We start from the raw sequence: 20,702 nt of genomic DNA on the forward strand, positions 1-20,702 counted from the left end.
GCAGCTGATGCACGGTAGCAACGCGAGCTCCAAGATCTGCCCTGGCAGTCTCCCACCATCTGGTCCTTAGCTCTTCCCCTTGGTCGCCGGACTTGTGGAGACGACTCCAATGCCGGTCTCGGCAGCCGGCCCCTCCCCGACACGGCACACGTCCCACCCAGCACAACTGCATCCCTTGTCCAAAATAATGTGCCCGATCGTGTTAGACCTGGGAAGCTAAGCAGTTTTAAGCCTGGCTAGTGCTTTGATGGGTGACCATCATGCACAAGCAGGTTGTTATAGGCTGCGGAGCTGTGTGGTGGGTAGCAGATAGCAGTGTAGAAAAATCCATTGTAATACTGTACTTTTTGGGTTATATCACGTAAATATGAATGTCGTTAAACCTGCCACCACCTAACGCAGCCGTTTCGCAAAGGTTGTCACGTCAATAAAATATGGCAATCCGTTACTCTACAACACACCGGTGTGCTGAACTAGTAACGAATTGTCATGTTTATATTTACACGATTGAGCCCAAAAAACATCTATGGATATTGGTTGCAAAAGTGTACATGTTAAACTGCCTGTACTTACATGTTCTCGTGTCGATGCTTCCCACCTTCACCAAGCCACATTGACTAGAATGGTGAAGTATGATCATATAACTCCCATGGCCTACACGGCATGGGGAGGCCCTCATTCAGCAGTGGCTTGACAAAGGTGCTGTATATGGACATGCCTGTTGATTCACGTGCATCGTGTGTCAAAAGTAGCTTTGCGTATGACTGTGCCGCATGGGTTCTGTGGTGTGCTCAGACCCAGTGACTTACTACGGCTGCAGTCCGTGGCCAGACGTGCAAGAACTCATCGCAGCCTGCCTGCAGCCAGAGCCTCAGCACAGGCCCGCAGCCTCACAGGTATCCCCGTCCCACACGATTTAAAACTGATAAACTTTCTTTATTTTACCAGTTAAGGCCCACTGAGCTATTAGCTTCTTATATTCAGAAGCGACCTGGCCCCAAATGGTAGCTCAACGAAGTGGCTTATCACGTGGAAATTTATAGCAGCCAAATACTCCAAACGCACGTCGATTCCAAATGTGAAGGGAAAAACCGGAGGACCCAGAGAAAAATCCACGCGACAACAGGGAGAACATGCACACTCCAAATATACAGGCGTCATTGTCGGGGTAAAACCCACGACTTCCTGCATATCAGGTGAAGTAGTTAACAACTCGCCACCGTGGCACCCCCACCACTCGCGCAAGGCCTGTTCTAATGGCTCACTTTTGGATCGGGTCTGCAATAAGGAGACTAGCTCTGCATCCAACATGGTATGCTATGTTGTATACTTACGTGGATGCATGGTGGAGCCCTATGGTCAGTGGTAACATTGTTCTTACAAGAGGGCCTACACTCATCACACACAGTGCTGGTAAATGCTGCAGGGTGGTCTTGTGTGTGTCTGGAGTTTTGGGGGAGTGGTGACGTAGTGGTTAGCGCATTGAGCTACAAACCCGGCCACCAGCGTTTTATTCCCGCGTATGGCCAACATTGGTGAGTAATATCTGAACCAGTCCTGGGCCTTCCTTTGGTCAACTTGGCACTTAAGGGATAAATGTGGCTGGGTGTGGTTCTGGCCACACCACCCACTAGTATGCCATTCCAGCCTTCATACTCGCTCAAAGCACTTGACTGCAGCCCATGCAAGCTACGTGGGGGGATATGTCTTTATCTTTGGAGTTTGTCCAACTTCAACATGGTTTTGCGTTGCCGTGTCTTGCAGCTCGTGTCACGTTTGGCCTCCCCTGAGTTGCTGAGCCTGGTGGCCGTGGTGGCTGCCCCTGTGAAGAGGCCACCTCCTGACCTCGTGGTGGTCGGCCAACTGGACGGCCCCAACATCTGGCTGTCCGGAGGAGATGAACCTCGGGATGGTTCTTCCGGAGAGGCCGAGAGCGATCTACAAATTAATGGAAAAGCAGGGGAGGAGGAGGGCCCCTTGCAGCCATCGGATGAAACAACGGCTGGGGTTGAGCTCTGCTGCCTTGACCTCACTGGGAAGGTTCTGCACAGGGAGGTGAGGGGGTGGTAAGGCTGTGGTTGTGCAACGCTCTTGTGCAGCGCTGGTCGGGTGGTTCGGCGGTGGAGTGAGCTGCTCTCCGTGGGAAGGTTGCGAGTTAAAAGCCTAGTAGGGGGTTGACTCGGCCCTATTATCCCTCTGGGGTTAATAAATTGAGCACCACCTCGTGGGGAGGTCGACAATGATTGTCACATGGGTCGACTTGCCTCTGCCATAGCAATGTTGATTGTACACTAATGGTTCAGAGCTGTAAACTGAAGATGAGAATCCTCGCAATGCCCATTTGAAGAGTAAATGACATTGACTTTATAACCGGAAAGGTTATATACATAGGTAAGAGTAGCTGAGCTGTAGTTGCTCAATACGATTGTGTAGGGCAATTGGTGTACAATCTTTATTTGTGTATATATATAACGCTGCCAATGGGGTACAAGGATGGTTGCGCAACATGCGACCTCCTTCTTGCGCCCATTCATTTAACGGTCACGTGGTGCAAGTGCCTACAAAACGTGTATTAGCGACGTCAATCTCTGGTGCCGTCGCCGTCTTACGCAGGGTGGTTCACCGCTAGCTGCAGAATTCCAAGTGGAAATGTCTTTGTTGCATGACGTTAATGCCGATATCGTGCTTGAAATACAACTGGGAATAAACTTAAACGTAAGAAATCAACAACGGTGTAAATTGTACAATTTGCTCGCGAAAATAAATGTAAATAAAACGCAAGCAGGAAATTCCAGTGCTAGGCCTTTACTTCTACAGGTGCTGCCAGACCAGCGGGTGCTGAGCTTGTGCTCGGCGGAGGTGAACAAGCGTCAGTGGGTGCTGGCGGGGACACGGTCGGGGCGCGTGTGGGTCGTGAGCGCCGCCCCCGAACGTAGCCGCCACTCCCTGCACTGCCTGTCGGAGCCGGTCACGGCGCTGATCTTCGTCGCTGCCTACCAGTAGGTGTCTCACTTCCCGAGCTACAACCACACAAACACACACCCCTGTAGAAATGACCTGCTCACTGATTTTCTAATTTCTGTTATGGCTGGGTGGCGAAAAGATCGCCGAGCTGGCAACTCTTGAGACGTTGGGGTCAAATCCAGGCAGCTGCCCATGATCAGTTGATGGTCTCTCCCTAATCACCAATGACAAACGACTCGTGGTGTAAAACTTTGTTTGGAACATCATGTTGGTTGCGTTTCAGCTGGGAGATTTAAAAGTTGGTTTGACTGTCCTGCACTGAGCATTGTTATCTGTGCCAGGGTGGGTGGGAAAGTGCTTGCCCCCCACCCCCCCCCCCCCCTTTCTGTGTGCAGCAGAGATAAATTGAAGTAATCTCAGCAATAGCTCTGCGGTATCCGCTTCCACAGACCATTCTACAACATTGTTTTATGACACCGATAGCTCAATAGGAATTGGAGAAGACAAAAAAAGAGACCCTTTGGCTTCGTTATGGGTAATTCATCCTGACGACATCAACGTGGATTTACAGAAGTAAATATGAACCCTTGTTGGTCCTGACATCATCTGCATTGTGCTCAGGAACGCAAGTGCAGTGCTGGCCGGGACGGCGAATGGGACGTTGGCTGTGTTCGTTGTGAACTCACTCGAGGCATGTGTGCAATCGCCAAGCACCACAGATGTCTATTTGTATCCTGGCACACGCACACCACAGCATGAATTGCAAACAGCTTACAAACTCCCGAGAGTGTGCCGCAGAGAAGACTTTCATGGTGTTGCAGTGGCGAGATGTTAACTACCTCACCTATGCAGGAGATCGTGGGTTCCATCCCGACCCTGACATTTGTATATTTGGAATTTGCATGTTCTCCCCATGGTCATGTGGATTTTTGTCCGGGTCCTCAGATTTTTCCCTCCACATTTGGAAACATGCATTTAGAGTATTTGGCTGCTATAAATTTCCACATAAGCCACTTAGTTGAGCTATCATGTGGCCAGGTCGCATCTGAAAAAGAGCTATAGAGCTCAGTGGGCCTTACCTGGTAAAATAAAAAGTATGAAATAGTTTAGTCTCCTCCATTCATGGGTTAGATCTCGCTTGTAAGAAGCTCTCTTGAGAGTCGCGATGCCAAGTGGTTTGATGGCGTTGTTTTGTAGACTCCCGGCTGTGTCGTGAACACGGTGCACGGCGTGGGCTCGCCGGGCCGGCCCGTCACGTGCCTGACCGTGGCGCCTTCTGCGCCGCTCGACAGGACCGTGTGGGGTGCGTGTGGGACGCAGCTGTTCGCTCTCAGCAATAACTTACAAGTGGCCAAAGTCATCGAAACTACACCCATGGGAAGGTGACTTTTACACACAGCCAGCCCTAAAAAAAAATTTTGCAAGCGTTCAGTGTGAATTTTTGTTTTTACATTTGGAAAATGTTAATATATTTGGACTGGTTGGCCCTGGGCCACTGCTTTCTCCCCCCCCTCCTCCGTGTATGTCCCTGCCCTCACCCTCATTTCCATTGCACTGTCTTCCCCAATCTTGTCCCTCGTCGATGTGAAGTGTTTTGAAATGCGGTTGCATATAAACTCTATCTTTTTCTTGCTGGAGTTTTTCCCACTCATGTGGGGACTGCTTCTCCACTCATTCCTATCCTGCGGCCATCATCGCCATATCCACGGTCCTCCATATTCTGGCTCACCGCTGTGACGCACTTATTTCTATTCCTGCCTCTGTTTCCACTCTAGTGCTTCCATGATCATCGCCTCCCTTACAATAGTTTCTCTTTTTTATGACATGCCGGAGCCCTGCAAGTCTGCTTGCTTTCAGCCTTGTCTGAGATGGGTTGTGACTCTTGCCTTCTTCATTTCCGACCCGATCCAGTCTTGCGATCCCTGAGATCCACCTCGCCATCCTCATTCGCCCCTCCCTGATTTTTAGGCATTCGGACACTTTGTAAATTGAAAAATGTTGCCGTCGAGCGTTTTTGCATCTTGCTGCTACGGAATGGCGTTGGGTACATTGTGGTGGGATGGCGTTGCGCCTGTGGCAAGCAGGAGAGGCGCGGTTCCTGGGTCGTCCGTTGCATGCATGGCCGTGGGGAAGCAGGTCTTCACGGCGACGGAGGGCACGTCCCGGCTGCAGGTGTGGGACATGAGGACGGACTGGGGCCACGGAGCCATCGACTGCGCACCGCTACTCAGGTTTGCTTCTGCCACTGTGTGCTGCCTCAACATAATTCCCTTTATAAGGGGGAATGTCCCTCGTCTGAAGATGTGGCCGGGGATGGCTCAGACCGCTCACTTGGTGCTGCTGATATCCTGGGTTTAAAAGAAAGGTAGCCAGGACGGAGTAAACTGGCTTCTAAAGTGTGGCAAGCCTCAATCGGATCACTAATGACTGTAAAAGAAACCCATATTTAATTGGCTATTCAGATTTGAGAATTGACTCGTGACAAACATTAGTGAATGTGCAACCCCCTACTGTTTACATCAGCTGGCACTCGTAGGTATTTCAGAGGTAGGTCTGTGATATTCGATTCCGTGCGCCATTCTCTTAAGACCAAGGGTTACCACTGCTCTGTGACAGAGCCGCGATTCTTCATCTCATGACTTGACACCGGTAGCACAATTGAAACGAGTTTAAGAGCCTTCTACTAGATTTTTAAAGCCTTGCATTGGCTGGCACCACCACCATATATTCACGAGCTAATCCATCCGTGCACCTCCTCAAAGTCGTTAAGAGCTGCAGACTCTGCCCTTCTGGGCATACCTTGATCCGGGCTGCGTTTCTGGGGTGACCGGGCATTTGCTGTGTCTGCACCTCGGTTGTAGCATTCCCTACTATTGTATATTCGTTTAACCAACAATGTGGATACTTTTAAGTCGCGTCTAAAAACAAATTTTCTTAAGTCCATTTATTATATGTATCTCTCCTTCTCTCATGGCCTTTTCTTAACCTTAATCTTACAAAGCGCCTTGAGACATTAGTGGAAGGCGCCTTACAAATAGATGTTAATTATTATTATATTATTATTAATTGTGATACAACTGATTTAATCAAAACCCGAGTGAACCTCGAAACATGCAGAGGAGTGGGGGTGGGGCGGCCAAGTTCGTTGTGGGGTGACATTGTGAAAACGATGGCTTGTCCAGGGAGCAGTACGGGCGAGACGGGCAAGCGGCACATGTGCAGAGCCTGCTGGTCCAGAGGAACACGGCGCTGTGGGTGGGCACCAGCGGTGGGGTCTTGCTCCTGCTGGACGCGCTGTCCCGGCAGCCCCTGCTCGTCACACGGCGGCTGCGTGGACCGCTCCGCCACCTTCTTCCTGCGCAGAGCTCCTCAGGTACGCCACCATCCACGCTCTAGCCACTGCGGGACTAAGGCCCTCCCCAAACCGTCACCATCTCTCGCGGTCTCACGATGCAAAATAAATCCATCTAGCTACTGCGCTTGAGCGCTCCCTCTCCACGGTTGATGTACTTTGGCGCGTGTTCCCTCTGGTGCGGATGAGATAAGCTCATGCGCAAGAGCATGCGGCGGCTTTGAGGAGAGGCCTTCATCCAGCAGTGGATTGATGCTTGACGATGTTGACATAATTTGCAAGGATTGCCAATTGTGAGCCAGTGACATAAGTCTTTCTAATGTTTTGTAGCTGCTAATATTTTCTTGATTACAAAGTTGGTGGCGTTGAGAATGTATTAAAATATAAACTTTTGTTTGGCAGATCGTTATCCAAAGAATTTAATATTTGCACTTGGATCAAACATTGCAAAGAAGGATGACGAAGGTAAGACTTTTTGCCTGCACATACAGAAATGTACAAAGTTAATACACAAGTAACTCGTGTATATACAATACTTGTGTGTAAGATATTCAAAACTGGTCCAAAAGGCCTCGAAGTTCTCAGCTCCAGCGGTTGTGAAAATTCCTCTTTCCTATGACAGGAATCCGTCTATCCTTAGCTTAACAGCAGTGTTGGCTTCATGCCAACACGGCCTGTCTCAGAGGCTTCATGAGCCGAGTTCACGACCTCAAACGTTCGAACTCGCTACCTTCCAGTTGAGTCGGGCACTCCTCGTCACATCACCACCTATATGGATATATAAATCGAATACAGAATGCTGCAGTGGTGTAATGGTTCGCACACCGGACTTGCAATCCAAAGGTCCCTTGGTTTACGTGTTCTGCTGATTTGCAAAAAGTGCCATCAGCTGTCCACCTAGCAGGATGAATGGGTACACCACAGTTGATGATCGGCAGGCACGTGTGGCGAAGAGTGTTGGTACTCCCACCTCATCCATGACGTTGGGCCAGCATGGAAGAGTAGGCCAAATACCCTCTAGAGGGACTCTAGTGGAGGCCATTTTTCCAGCAGTGGTGTGACCAAGCAATTGCAGGGCTCCACCTTTATCTTGTCACAATTTCTATACTGCACTTTGAGATGCTCTCTAAAATTACATTACAATTAGGACAGTCCGGACAGTATAAATATACACATTACAATTGTATGCATAGAATATCAAAACTTAAAGTCACCCGTCATCCAGCAGTGCTTTAACAAAGGTCTTACCATAATTCTTACATAGTAACTTTTCATCCACAATCCTATGTGCGCTTTCATGTGCCATGTGGCTTGCATATGGGCGCACATACACAAGTTCGTATGCCTCGGGGTGTGTCATAATTCAGGAAATGGAACCGTTTGCTCACATTTGAGCTGAAATGTGCATGGTAGAATATTATGTAAATGTTATGCAACTGTATTCTGTACAATAATTGATGACTTAGGACACTAAAAGCAGGACAGGCAGTAGAGACAAGACAAAATAAGTGAGGCCAAAATAAGTGAGGCATACAATACTGATGAGACATTACAGATGAAAGAGTACAATTGAGGCAGCATATAGTTAATGAGTAACTCGTGCACATACACAGTACTTATTCTTGGTTCTTTCGGTAAAGTCACGTAGAAGGGAAACAATAAAAATATGAAACAATAAAATTCTCACGACGTTTCGACTGCAACAAGCAATCATCATCAGGTGTGAAAACCACAGCAATAAAATTTAACAAAAAGTGGCGGTTTTTAATGTGAACAATCAATTAAGCGTGAACAATCAATTAAGATCCGAAATGGTTTAGCAAATCCTTCCAATGATTGCTAAGCCAGAATCCATCTTTTCGGTTGAAATTGTCTCTGTGTTTGTATATGTGGATAGCCTCATGAACGAATCTCTATGGTAGCCAGATGGCTTGCAGATAACCTCTGTCTTGGAGAAGTCAATGTCATGTGAGCCTACTGAATTATAACAGTGATCTGCCATGGTCGAGGTGTTGGTCCTACCGTGTTTTAGGTCTGCTTTGTGTTCACGAATAAACACAAGATCCAGGTCCGATTCAACACATTACATAAAATCCGTGATCTGGTTCCGTCTGTAAAAGATGTGATTCCGGACATACAGTACCTTGGCGTCTACAAACTAAGTTGCCTCTGTGGTAGTAGTTACATTGGAGAAACCAAACGACATGTCTAGGACCGCATTCGTGAACACAAAGCAGACCTAAAACACGGTAGGACCAACACCTTGACCGTGGCAGATCACTGTTATAATTCAGTAGGCTCACATGACATTGACTTCTCCAAGACAGAGGTTCTCTGCAAGCCATCTGGCTACCATGAGAGATTCGTTCATGAGGCTATCCACATATACAAACAATGAGACAATTTCAACTGAGAAGATGGATTCTGGCTTATCAATCATTGGAAGGATTTGATAAACCATTTCGGGTCTTAATTGATTGTTCACGCTTACGGTGGTTTTCAGACCACATCCATTATTTTCGTCTCCCCCCTCCTCTTTTCCGAACATAGATGGACTCGTCCATCGGAATAACTGCCAAATCGCTCTCCGTGGTGCTAACGTAAAAAAACGCCACTTTTTTCAAATTTTCTTGCTGTGGTTTTCACACCTGATGATGATTGCTTGTGTTGCAGTCGAAACGTTGTGATAATTTTATTGTTTTATATTTGTATTATTTTATTGTTTCCCTTCTACGTGACTTTACCGAAAGAACCAAGAATATGAATCCCTGCAGTCACAAAAGCTTTCAATCTAAATTTTACACAATACTTGTGACTTGCGTGTACACAATAAGATGTGTGGGCCAGAGGGCCCATGAGCGGATGGAGTAAATGTTATTTATTGGCACAATACACCCAGGACAGATGAGAACAAGGAAGCCATGCCGCATTGGTTCGTTTCTCGCCCTTCTGTAGGGGTCTAAGAATTGCTTTAGTTGGGCTGATTCAGTGTTAATCATACCTTTGGCATTCAGAGTGAATCTTGCAGCGACCCACCTGAGTTTGATACCCAGTCATGGCGAACAGACCAATGTCGAATTATATCACAACTGGCTATTAAAATATTACTCCTGTATATATGCATAAATTAATGCTACGTCTGCATTTCCAGGTGTGGTGTGGAAGACTGACAGTATTTACGAACTATTGCAGGCTTATTTGTAACTACATATCTGCTTTAAAAGGTTAAACGTTATTTGTTTCTTGGTTACAGCTTTAACTTCATTTTGATTCCCCGATTCGTGAAGGTTAGGTCTTGTGGATGCAGAGGAGATAAGGATAGAGGGAAATTAATATCGTTTTACCCCGAGATAGTACAAAATATCCTGTATAAAAAAGCAACAAACAGGCAGTCTAGATGAGATGGATGAGGCACAACAAGACAGTGCGTGTGGCACGAGCGAGTGTACACACCCGTGCACGTTCGGCTCAGTCAGGCCAGTTTAAATAAGACGGTACATAACAAGATGCCATTGCTTTTAAAAATGATTTGTGCCTCTGCAAGTCAAGTAATCTGTGTTGGGGGCCTTGAATGCGAGAATTTGGGTTGAATCGTGAGTGGATTTGCCTGTGTATGTGTGTGAGTTTCAACTTTTGCATGTCTAGGTAATGTGCAGGTGTGCTCTCCCTGTGTGGGGAGCAGTGGTGGTGGTTAGCACGCTGCGCTCTGAACCTGGCGACCCAAATTCGAATCCTGCTCACAACCAACACCAATGAAGCTGATCTGATACCGAGTCTCCCTTGGGTCGACTCAATCTCAAATGAGTACCTGGTGCAGTGTATAAACATCACCAATAGGCCTTGGTAGGTGCTTGCTAACAACACTTGCCCCAAAGTCTTTGGCTATACGGGGGATTCTTTGTCTGTGTACACTCCCTGTGGGTGTGCAGTTGGTGCTGTGTGCGTTCTGGTGTGGGATGCCAACTTGCCACACCACGCACGGAACCTGCAAAACCACCTGGCTGTCCGGCAGGATTTGGAGGCCAAAATGCTGAATGGAACCTTCATGGAATGATATTGAAATACTTTGACAGCCTGACGAGAGTGTTGTAATTATGTCAGCCTCAATTAAACTGCACTACAAATGACCTATTTACAATAGGAATACACTGTTGCCTTGCTAAATACTGAGATTTTTAAAGCACATCCCCCAAAACACCCTTCCCTGTCCCCTGGATGGAGCTGAAGGAAGATCAGTAATGTCCCAGTGAGAGATATCCTATTTAACCAAAGTAACACTAAGAAAGTAACAACTACAGAAGCACATATTTGGTTTACAATCCTTGTTGAGGACTAGCGTTGCTGCTTTACATCAAAATATTTATGCTGTGGGTTTGTTTACTTAAGTTTCTCTCCAGCCAACTGTTATTTACTTGCAGAAATGAAAAAATTGTGGTCTGGTTGCAAGGGAAATAAATCGATCAAAGAATAAACACTGTTTACAATCACTCCGATCTTTTGTTACCGTGTTTTCTGAATTTCATATTTGACGCGGTCTGCTTCACACATAACAGTTCACCGATAGTGACGGCACCACTTACCGGAACGGGTGACTCGTTAAGGTTACGCTGCACTAAGAATGCCATCTGGCTGTGAGTCAGGGACTCCTCTTTCTTCATTGGCAACAGCAGAAACTGGCTCCAGGTAGACGCCACTAGAGTCATAACCAAACCAAGGTGGCGGAGACTCGGAAGTATGCTGCCAGCTCTCGAGCTGGGCTCCCAGCTTCAAGACAGCATGCCTAAAGACACACACGCACAGTTTGTGACGGTGACTTCAGTATAAGCACAAAGGTACATAAACGCCTCTATGTCATGCACTTCTTCACCAACCCACACTGGCCAAGGTGGTGACGTATGGACAGGTATCTGAGGCCCCTTAGCCTAGCAAGCAGGGAACACACACTAGGCGCTCAAATGAAATCACAGCAGGCTTGGGAAAGTGTCTGTACTTGTGCAACCAGCGGCTGAACTTCTCACCGAATATTTTCCAGGTCGCTGGTAGACTGGAATAGGTGGCACGTGACTCGTAGCCACCGCTAGTGAGAATTACACCCGATGTGGGTCGCCGAACCATGCAGACTCGAGTAAAAATAAGCCACACGCAGTGCCGGATTAAGCTAGTGCGGGGCCTGTAGCATATGTTATAAAGGGGCCCGAAATAAAAAAAAAATGAAAACACACATTTTTTACTTGTGTAGTAAAGTAATTGTATTTTTTCATTTGCCATATCGCCAGATAATACGATAAATCGCTAACCTTAAACACCCAGCCATTCATAAAAGTTGAAGGCAGTATAGTACTATAGTAATAGAGCAAGTGCAGAATCACTGAACCAGAATTGATAAGCATTTAGCGCGGGGCCCTTGAAAGTCCGGGACCTGTAACATATGCTAATTGGCTAATTGGATAATCCAGCACTGGCCACGTGTGTAACCAAACCTGTTAAATTACACCACAGTATGTGACAGGTGCTTGTGTGAAAAGTGATTCCATACCTGCTGACCCTGGGGCAGTACAGCATATTGAGGTGTGCGAGCTGCCGGCAGCCTTTCCTCAAGTAGCGAGTGGCCAAGTCTCCCAGCTTGACGCAGCCGGAGAGGTCCGCTATGCGCAGGTAACGACAGACTCCCGACAGATACTGCGCGCTCACGTCCGTCAGCTGCACACGGACACGTGGGGGAACACCGTAAGTTCCTGGGGGCCGGCGCTCCTGATACGCTTAGCCCTGGGCGTTTTAGGCATAGCAAAAATACACATGCATGGAATTCAAATATGTACATTTTGTTTGCATGGTGGTTCAGTGATGCAGTAGTTTGCGCGCTGCGTGGTGATACGGCCACCCGAGTTCGATTCCTGACCACGGTTAATATTGGCAGAGAGTGGTATCTGAATTGGCGCTGGGCACCCCTCATTCGATCGGCAATGACCGGCGTGGTCATTCGGTCAAACCAACTCCCCTATGACGGAAACAGCCTGTGGAAGGCTTTCATAGGAAAACTGCTGTGCAGCAATTTTTCTGATGTGTGCGCGGTGAAGGAGCGGTCACGGGATCCCCAGGGCCCGTCAGTTGGCGTCCTATAATGCGCTACATCGTGCAGTTTAAATTTTGGGATAAAACTTATTTTAGACTTTCAATTGGTTTAGTCCATCCTGTTATCCGTTGTCTTAGTGCTGTATTGTTATTCCAAGTTTTTTTAATAGTTCAAAGTCATATTACATACGCCCGCCATAAGTTAGTATGAGAGACTGTACAGTAGAGCATCTATCGAATGTACTCATGAGTTCATTTTCAAGTTGCATTTTACCAGCCTGGAAATCCATTTCACTCGCGCGGCATCAACTGGAGAGTTCATTACTCAGACCCCAATCCTGCCTGGCCTAATTCACTTTGTGCATCTGTCCAGCACTGACATTGCTCAAGTAACTATTCTGTGTCCGACTGTGCCTGTTACCCGGCTATAATAAACACTCCCGAGTTGACACCACTCTCGTGTGTTTATGTGTTGGCAGATAGAGTTATTTAAAATGTTGGTGCCGTGCACTAAATCCTTAAGTGTTAAATAATTTTAACCTTTACACGGTGCCCATTTAAATTGCTACGATACATTTGAGCGAAAAGAAATAAATATGCAATTCTAGCACAGGAGTGCTCTCAGAATGTTCCCTTTGTAATGAATGATGTTTTCACCTCATTTTTGTCTTTGTTCGATTCCCACTTCACCAACTTTGGTGACGAATATCTAAACCAATGCTGGGCCTCCCCTAGATCAACTTAGCCTTAGAGAGTACCTGGTGCAGTGTGCAAGCGTTAGCACTAGAGAGACAAAGGTGGCCAGTCGTGGTCCTGGCCACCCACCCCCTTGTACGCCAAAACTGGCCTTAATCGATGTTCACAAACAGCATTTGCCGCAACAATCTGTGAAAAGCTAAGGGGATCTTCGTGTGTGTATGCTGTGTATGTGCTTGTACATTTATATTCTCTCTCTGCGTCCCAGTGCTTGAAGCACCACTTGGTACTGGATAGCCTGTGACCATATCATCCACAATGCGTCAGAGCACGGAAGATAAATCAAGTTGATGGGTGCCCACCATGTGAGGATTGTGCTATGTAGTGGCAGTGTGGCAAAATTTATTGTGCTGTACTTCGATGCTCCTACATCTATATTCCAGGCCTTCACCACACAGCTAGCATGGTGCAGAAGTCAACTAACCTCCCATGAACCACGCTGCGTGTGTAGGCCTTCATCCAGCAGTGGTACTGGCTGAGATAATGTGCATTGATCTGCACATGCCTACCTAACCTACCTTAAGTGACCTTGCTGCACTCTCCAGAAACCTCGCGCTTTGGGAGGAGTAACTGCTCAGTGTCGTGCCTGTGTGTGTGTGTGGGGGTACTGTAGTTGGGGGCACCTGTGCGCAGCCAGACAGGTTGAGGTAGGTGAGACGGCGACAGCAAAACACCAGGTTCTTGACCCCGAGGTCGGAGAGCAGCCGGCAGTGTGACACGTCCAGCCGCTCCAGGTCCCGCACGCGCTGGCAGAACTTCTGACGTTCCGATCGATGCCGCACCACACTCGTATTACATACAGGGGGCCCACAGCACTCTCCTTAATATGCAAAACATCACTTGCGAACGACAGGTAGGTAATTAAAAAAAATGTACAGACCCTTTAGTTAATTCACTGCTGGAAGAGGGCTTCCCCACGACATGGGTCGTGGGGGTTAAATTATCATACTTCACCACGCTGGTCAATGCATGTCGGTGAAAGTGGATAGCACAGACTCATGGTTCCAAGTTAATGTGTGCTACCTATGAGCGTTAATTTTTTAATTAGTGCTTCCTTAAGTCCATTGATACTTTTCGTATTTTGTGAGGCACAATGTCGAGGAATAAGATATGTGGGAGCATAGATATACAGTACAGCCCTACAGTTCGCCTCACTGCCCTCTGCTGCCTACAGCATAGGCCCACAGCCTATAATGCCTGTTATGCGTGGCGATCGCAAATCCAGGCACTATTCAGGCTCCATGCTAATGGGCCTCTGAGATCTGGTTGAGCTGGTCGGAGGGTAGCTGTCCCTGACCACAGTCTGATTTGCAATGTCTGTACCTGCAAGCCAAGGTCTGAAATGGCGATGCACTGCGATATACAGAGCTCCTTGAGTCTGCTGTTGTTCCCAATAGCTGCAAGGCCCTGAAATGAAACATATGTTTGTTTTTAGTACACTCCAATGCGAGCTATGAAGTGGACAGGGCATACACCAGCTGCGCAATTCTATTGGCAGCAGCCAACAGAGGTTTCTGACCAGTGCGTTCTTGAATGTGAGAGTTTGCTCGTTTCCTACGCCATGTTCAGCACAGGACCAAAATAGCATAGACTTTAAACCATATCCTGCCAAAAACATCTGTAAATATATAAACTTGGTATTTTTATATCTAGAAGTATTTAAATGAGTTTCACTACAGATCATTAAAACATCGACTATATTTAAATAACATTTAATTAATTAATGGATATTGTTCCTCATAAAACATCATCAGCGATGGTCTATCCACGGCTGGATGAAGGCCTCCCCGTGTCACCATTTGTCAAGTCTTGCGATGTCAATCTATTTCGCTCCTACACAAGAGCTAATCTCTCATCGCTCCATCTCCACAGTGGTCATATTCTCTGACGTCTTCGCTCCTTCGGTTGCAATTCCATCGCCAGTCTTCTTATCGGGTTAACATTAAAGGGCTATAGAAATAGGCGTTTTAACATGCCCATTGTTTCTGGTCCGAGTGCTATCTAGAGTGACAGATACTGGTCTGGGTGTTTTGTTGGACGGGCCATGGAGTCCGGTGCTGCGCACCTGATCCTGGATGTTGGTGCCAGCCAAGTCAAGAGCAACGAGAGCCGGCATGTTCCCCAGTAGCTCTAGCCCAGCGTCCGTTAGTTGATCGCAGTAGCGCAGGCTCAGGTGAGTCATGCTCTGACATCTGAGCAGACATCAGGAAACAAACGAGTCACACAAGTGGCATTGCCAAAAACGAGCAGCACCTGAATGATTGCTCTACCCCAACATACCACTTTCTAGCCCCTCTATAGCAAGCCCAAACCCTTGTACCCTCTCACAGAGTTCATCATCCTACCTTTGTGCAGGCTTCAACACTTGCGCTCTATAGCTCTCCGATGTGCTTTCAAATTTAGCTCACCGTTGGGACTGGCTGTTGCCCAGGAGAAGATTTACGTGACCACAAGTCCACTCTAACATTGAAGTGGTATCTGTCCAGACAGGAGGTGAGTGCGATTCTCACTTTGGGATCAGCCTCGTCAGGGTGAGGTCGCTCACTCGTACGCAGTTGCTCAGGTTGAGCTCGTGGAGGTGGGCGGCTGCCGCTCCCTCGGTCAGGTGCCTCAGCCCCGCATCGGTCAACCTGGCTTACAGACATCGACAACAACGCAGGGCAACCCTACACCGCTGCAGTATGAACAGCATATTCTGCATGCCTTGTAGTAAAGGTGCATTACTTGCACATGCAGCTGCTGGCAGAAGGGCCTCCACTAATAGGAGCTCGAGAGAGCCCCTCTAGATGGTATTTTGACCGACTCGTCTACGCCGACATCTGAGAAGAGGTGGAAGTATCCACACTTTATCCCAGCCCATATGCACAATCTATCCTTCCATCAACTAGCTGTGCTGAACCCATTTATGCTACTGGGTGCAGAGAGGCTGCAGGTCGGGGGGGAGGGGTTGCGGGGGAGGGGTTTTAAGAGACTTGCACCATTGTTTTTACCGTGAAGCCGAACCGGCGACCTCCGAATTGCAAGTCCCGTGTGCTAACCATCACACCAAGACAGTATCCCTGTCTCGTAGTGACGCAGATTTACTGCAGCGTTAGTGGGTTGGTTGTGGTTAGGTTGAGTGGCAAGGGCTGGAAGGTCGGCTCACTTGGCGCAGTCGGAGACGTTGAGCAGACGAAGTTGCCGCAGGGCGGACACGGCCTTGAGCGCGCCGTCCGTGAGACTGGAACATCCCACGACCTGGAGGCTGCCGAGCCCCGCACAGCCCTGGCAGACAGCTCGAACCGCGTCGTCTGACATCTGCTCGTTACCTGCAGGGATAACACTTACTCAACGACTTCATTTCAGCTGCGTATGTCTGGGTCGGTGACCCAGAAAACACTTCCGCAGCCACATCAAGCACATATCTCGCTATGACTGTGACTACTTGACACGTGCAACCTCCCCGTCTACTCGCAACCCCAGAAAATATTCAGTGAGAAATTTGTCTCTGCTTTTTACCCGTGCACGTCGTGGGAGCTATTTGACCATGATTTCACCACGCTGGTCCGTGCGAGCTGAAGACACGGACGTTGGAAGATGGGTAAAGTACAATGGATTCTGCTGCACTATTTTCTGCCCACAAAATAGCACAACCCCAGCAGACTAGACTCCCTTATGCATGGTGTTCATCCATCCAAGCAGTGTCCAGGCACGACCCTGCTTAGCTTCTGAGATCTGACGAGATTGGCCGTATTCTGGGTGATTCGGCCACAGTCTCTCCCGCTCACACCACTGGCAAAAGGTACCGTAAGCACAATGTGGCAAGGGCTGCTTGCTGCTGCTACTGCAGAACCACACCCCATGGAAAGCAACACATGGCTGGACGAAGCCCCACAAGGGCACTGCCTTAATGAACGTTTCCTGTCCGTCTTGTAAATACGCTCAGTGACTGTACAACAATATACACTATAATCACGATTATTTTACTCACGGAAGCTTTACCGAGTCTCAAGACTAGTTTTCGCGAGGGTCCTGCATCGAGGTGTTTGGCTAAGACCATGTTGTGTGGGAGGAAACCAGAGGAACCCTATGAGAAAATATTTTAATAGAGGGACTGGTACATTGATGCGTGATTAAGATACACGTGTGCAGCACTCCAGGTAAGGGTTTAGGTGTTTGAGTAATTCGTCCTTCGGTTTTGACACTACGCGAGTCAAAAATGTAGGTTACTTTGAACTGCTTTAAAAAAAAAAACGCTTGTTCTTACATTACAGCTAAAAGGGCGGATGAAAACCCCATGAATGTTTCTCAAAGAGTCTACTTACAACGTTTAATTCCAAAAGAAACAAACACCACGTGCTGTAGTTTAGGGGTACACATCACAGAACACCCCCAACACAGGCCCCGAGGGTCACGCGACCACTCAGTCACCGCGAATGCATTAGTTCTTCTCCATCATACGACCTCAAGCTGTACAGCAAATTTGCTGTGTATTATGATGCATTGCACTTAAATGTTGCGTCCAGTACGAGCTCATCTGGAGCAATGCACACGTGATCATCTGCTTCTAGGTCACCGTGTGTGCATTGTTACACTCAGAGGAGGATATGTTTTTATAACGTGTTCCCCGTGCGATGTAACTTGCCTTCGGTCTGCAGGCTCGTAAGTTTGCAGCACTTTGCCACAGCCTTGAACGTTGCGTCAGATATGTGCGGAGAGCCCAGCAGACTCAGGCTCTGCAAGCCGCGGTTCACTTCAATCAGCGGCTGGAATCACAAACAACAATTTTAGTGAAAAATATATATACCGAGCAGATGACCGATTAAAATATTGTCTGCTCTAGTGCCAAGGGATAACAATCTCTCATCAGTTATTTATCTTCACGTGTGGTTTGTGATGCTGTACAGATTACGCAATCGCCGGAGAGAAAACGCAAGAGACGTCATATTAACCATTAAGAAACGTGGGCTTGTGCGGGACACGTCGCTAGACGGGATGACGACCGGTGGTCGAGACCAATGCTGGAGCCGCAACCAAAGGAGGCAGCGTGCACAAGAGTACGCCCACCGAGGACATTGAGCGATGAATTCAGCTCGCGTCCAGGAGTTTGATGGATTTTTTCATCGTAAAATAACGTGAAATGACGGCTTCAGAGAGGCCTGAATACAGAACATGGCTGATGATGATAATTTAGGAAAACGTAACTGAGAGTTTCTATTTAACACGTAGGCTTTTGCGACCAATATTATTCATAATAAAGGTTTTTGGGTTAGATCGCGTTTATTTATAAATGTGTCGTAACCCTCCACCACCCGACATGGCCAATCAGCAAAAAAAGTGTCACGTTGACAAAAGACAAATAATTCACTACTTTAGCCCACCGGTGTGTTGAAGAGTGAATCCACATTTACAGTTTGAGTACGACGTTTCGCTGGTAAATACATCCAGCATCATCGGGCAATTCTCCAGAATGGTAAAGCCCTCGCTTGCTCCCGGTTTTATATAGAGCAGCAGGGTGACGTCATCGCTTAACTCATATCAGGTGCAGTGATTAGAGGCGGAGGGGGGGTATTGTAATTATATAATCGATTAGTAATCAGTCATTGGTTATGATTAGTAAAGAGTTGTAGATTAGTAATTCTTTAATCAAAATGTAATGTGTATTATTTAATAATACGCTTCCAGGCCGCACTAAGCCTGTAGCTGTCAGAGCGATTAAAGTTATTCTTGTTCCTCTCAATTTCAATGGATTCTCTAATTAGTCTTTGCCAGTAATAATTAGTTTTACACACCACTGCAACATTGTCAAAATCAATTGAGTGTCCTTGTTGACAAGCATGTTCTGCCACTGCCGACAGTTGTGTTTGAGATAATTTAATATTTCTCTGATGTTCTTTAAGTCTTATGCTGATGTTACGTCCCGTCTGCCCAATGTAGCAGCTACCACAAACAATTAATCCGATATACACCTTATGTTAATAATTTAGGTAATGCGTCTTTAGTGCAAGATACTAGTTTTTGAATTTTGTGTACTGTACCAAATCTTACTGTAATGTTTTGCTTTTGCAAAACACGGGCTAATTTGTCAGTTACTCCTGAGATATATGGAATTTTTATTGTTTTAACAATCTGGTCGCTTTCAGCAGTATTGCTTTGCGATCGTGATTTGGCATTCAGTGCTCTTGTTAATTTGAGCATTATTGTAGCCATTCTGTCGTAGTGCGTCTTTAACGTGCTTAATCTCTCTCACTAGACTCTCACCATCTGACACTGTTTTAGCCCGATGTATGAGCGTCTTGATAAGAGAGGATTTCTGAGCTGGATGATGATGTGATTCTGCATTCAGATAGGCATCAGTGTGCGTTTGCTTTCTGTAAACGCTGTGTGTTATTTTACCGTTTAGGCCATGTCCAAGCAAAATATCTAGGAATGGGAGTGTGTTATTCACCTCCATTTCCATGGTGAACTGGATGGCCGGGTTTTGTGCATTGAGATGATTTAGAAAATCATTAAGTGTATCTTTACCATGTGGCCAGAAAACCAAAGTGTCATCCACATATCTAAACCAAAAGGATGGTTTTAATGTGCTCGAGGCAAGTGCTCTTATGAATATGAATATTCTATGAATATCTTTATACCTGATCCCTCGTACATTTATACTTTTTTTTTTTATCCACTTGGGACTCCAACTAAAGTTAGGAACTCAATCCTGCACGGAAAGTGTAGCGATGGATTGATGCGTCGTTCAATTTTGTTTCTTATTACTACCAATGCACGCGTTGAATCTCGTGTGTAAGAATCAATTTTGTTATTAGATTAGCGCATGCAATACATAACGAGTGCATGTGACCCCTCCGGCCAATATAAATCTTAAATCGAAACGCAACCCTGATTTCGTGACAGTACTTTGAAGCGCAGTGAGGAGGGAAATGGGGGGGGGGGAATAATTACTCTGCTAATCTTAGTGTATTTAACATTCATTTGTTTCAATTAGTATCATTGTGAACCCTGTGGGGACCGTGAGCCCTCTTAGCAACATGTGTTTAAACGGGCACAAATGCTTTACCACTCTACTTGCTAAACCTCCACAGTAAGTTGCATTTAACATTGTTGCACAAATCGTGTTATACTATATACATTAACGTATAAATATAAAAACACAGCCCTTTGTCATTCCACTTCTGGATGAAGGCCTCCCCATGCCGTATCAGTCACGGGGTTGTTTGGCCGTACTTTGCCATGCCGGTTAGCATAGATTTGTGATAGCGTGCTGCATAAAGCATGAAGGGATCTGGCATCCTTCGCAGGTGATAACTCACCAGCCGACTTTAATGTGTATCCCAACACAACACTATAACCATGCCCATACGATCTTATGACGGACCAATGCTTTCCAAATGCATCATAGGACAAATTACATAAGCAATGTAAAAAAAGAACCCGTTTCCAGTAAATAATCAGTTTCCTGATCACTGCACGGATCGTTACATCGTTACTAAAATTATGTTTACTGTCAGAGGTTCGTGCATGTTTTACAAGCATGCATAATTAGACGAGTTCAAACTTTGCATTGCTTTGG

General features: G+C 46.8%; 2 protein-coding genes across 9 annotated transcripts in view; one reads left to right on the forward strand and one right to left on the reverse strand.

Annotated features, from left to right (window-relative positions):
- Window positions 1–10,804, forward strand: part of LRRK2 (leucine rich repeat kinase 2) — a 44,303-nt gene extending 33,499 nt beyond the window's left edge. Inside the window, exons 42-50 of one of the 3 annotated variants that reach the window (XM_032954435.2) lie at window positions 796–896; window positions 1,765–2,055; window positions 2,818–2,999; window positions 3,586–3,655; window positions 4,162–4,346; window positions 5,049–5,195; window positions 6,147–6,337; window positions 6,719–6,781; window positions 10,246–10,804. In XM_032954435.2, the coding sequence (XP_032810326.2) occupies window positions 796–896; window positions 1,765–2,055; window positions 2,818–2,999; window positions 3,586–3,655; window positions 4,162–4,346; window positions 5,049–5,195; window positions 6,147–6,337; window positions 6,719–6,781; window positions 10,246–10,370 (1,355 nt within the window). In that variant the 3' untranslated portion in view covers window positions 10,371–10,804. Of the gene's footprint in view, window positions 1–795; window positions 897–1,764; window positions 2,056–2,817; window positions 3,000–3,585; window positions 3,656–4,161; window positions 4,347–5,048; window positions 5,196–6,146; window positions 6,338–6,718; window positions 6,782–10,245 lie in introns of those variants that run through there. The other 2 variants (XM_032954436.2, XM_032954437.2) reach the window with 2 other exon arrangements.
- FBXL13 (F-box and leucine rich repeat protein 13) overlaps window positions 6,720–20,702 on the reverse strand; it is a 39,317-nt gene continuing 25,334 nt past the window's right edge. For 4 of the 6 annotated variants that reach the window (XM_076066997.1, XM_032954440.2, XM_076067001.1 and 1 more), the window contains 8 exons: window positions 17,769–17,889; window positions 16,290–16,452; window positions 15,655–15,774; window positions 15,210–15,336; window positions 14,468–14,551; window positions 13,768–13,902; window positions 11,853–12,016; window positions 8,580–11,096 (listed from right to left, as the gene is read on the reverse strand). In XM_076066997.1, coding sequence (XP_075923112.1) covers window positions 10,919–11,096; window positions 11,853–12,016; window positions 13,768–13,902; window positions 14,468–14,551; window positions 15,210–15,336; window positions 15,655–15,774; window positions 16,290–16,452; window positions 17,769–17,889 — 1,092 coding nt within the window. In that variant the 3' untranslated portion in view covers window positions 8,580–10,918. Of the gene's footprint in view, window positions 7,085–8,579; window positions 11,097–11,852; window positions 12,017–13,767; window positions 13,903–14,467; window positions 14,552–15,209; window positions 15,337–15,654; window positions 15,775–16,289; window positions 16,453–17,768; window positions 17,890–20,702 lie in introns of those variants that run through there. The other 2 variants (XM_076066998.1, XM_076066999.1) reach the window with 2 other exon arrangements.

Source organism: Petromyzon marinus, chromosome 14 (genome assembly GCF_048934315.1).
Source record: "Petromyzon marinus isolate PM22_M1 ecotype Great Lakes invasive population chromosome 14, UKy_Petmar_22M1.pri1.0, whole genome shotgun sequence".
Lineage (NCBI taxonomy): Eukaryota > Metazoa > Chordata > Hyperoartia > Petromyzontiformes > Petromyzontidae > Petromyzon > Petromyzon marinus.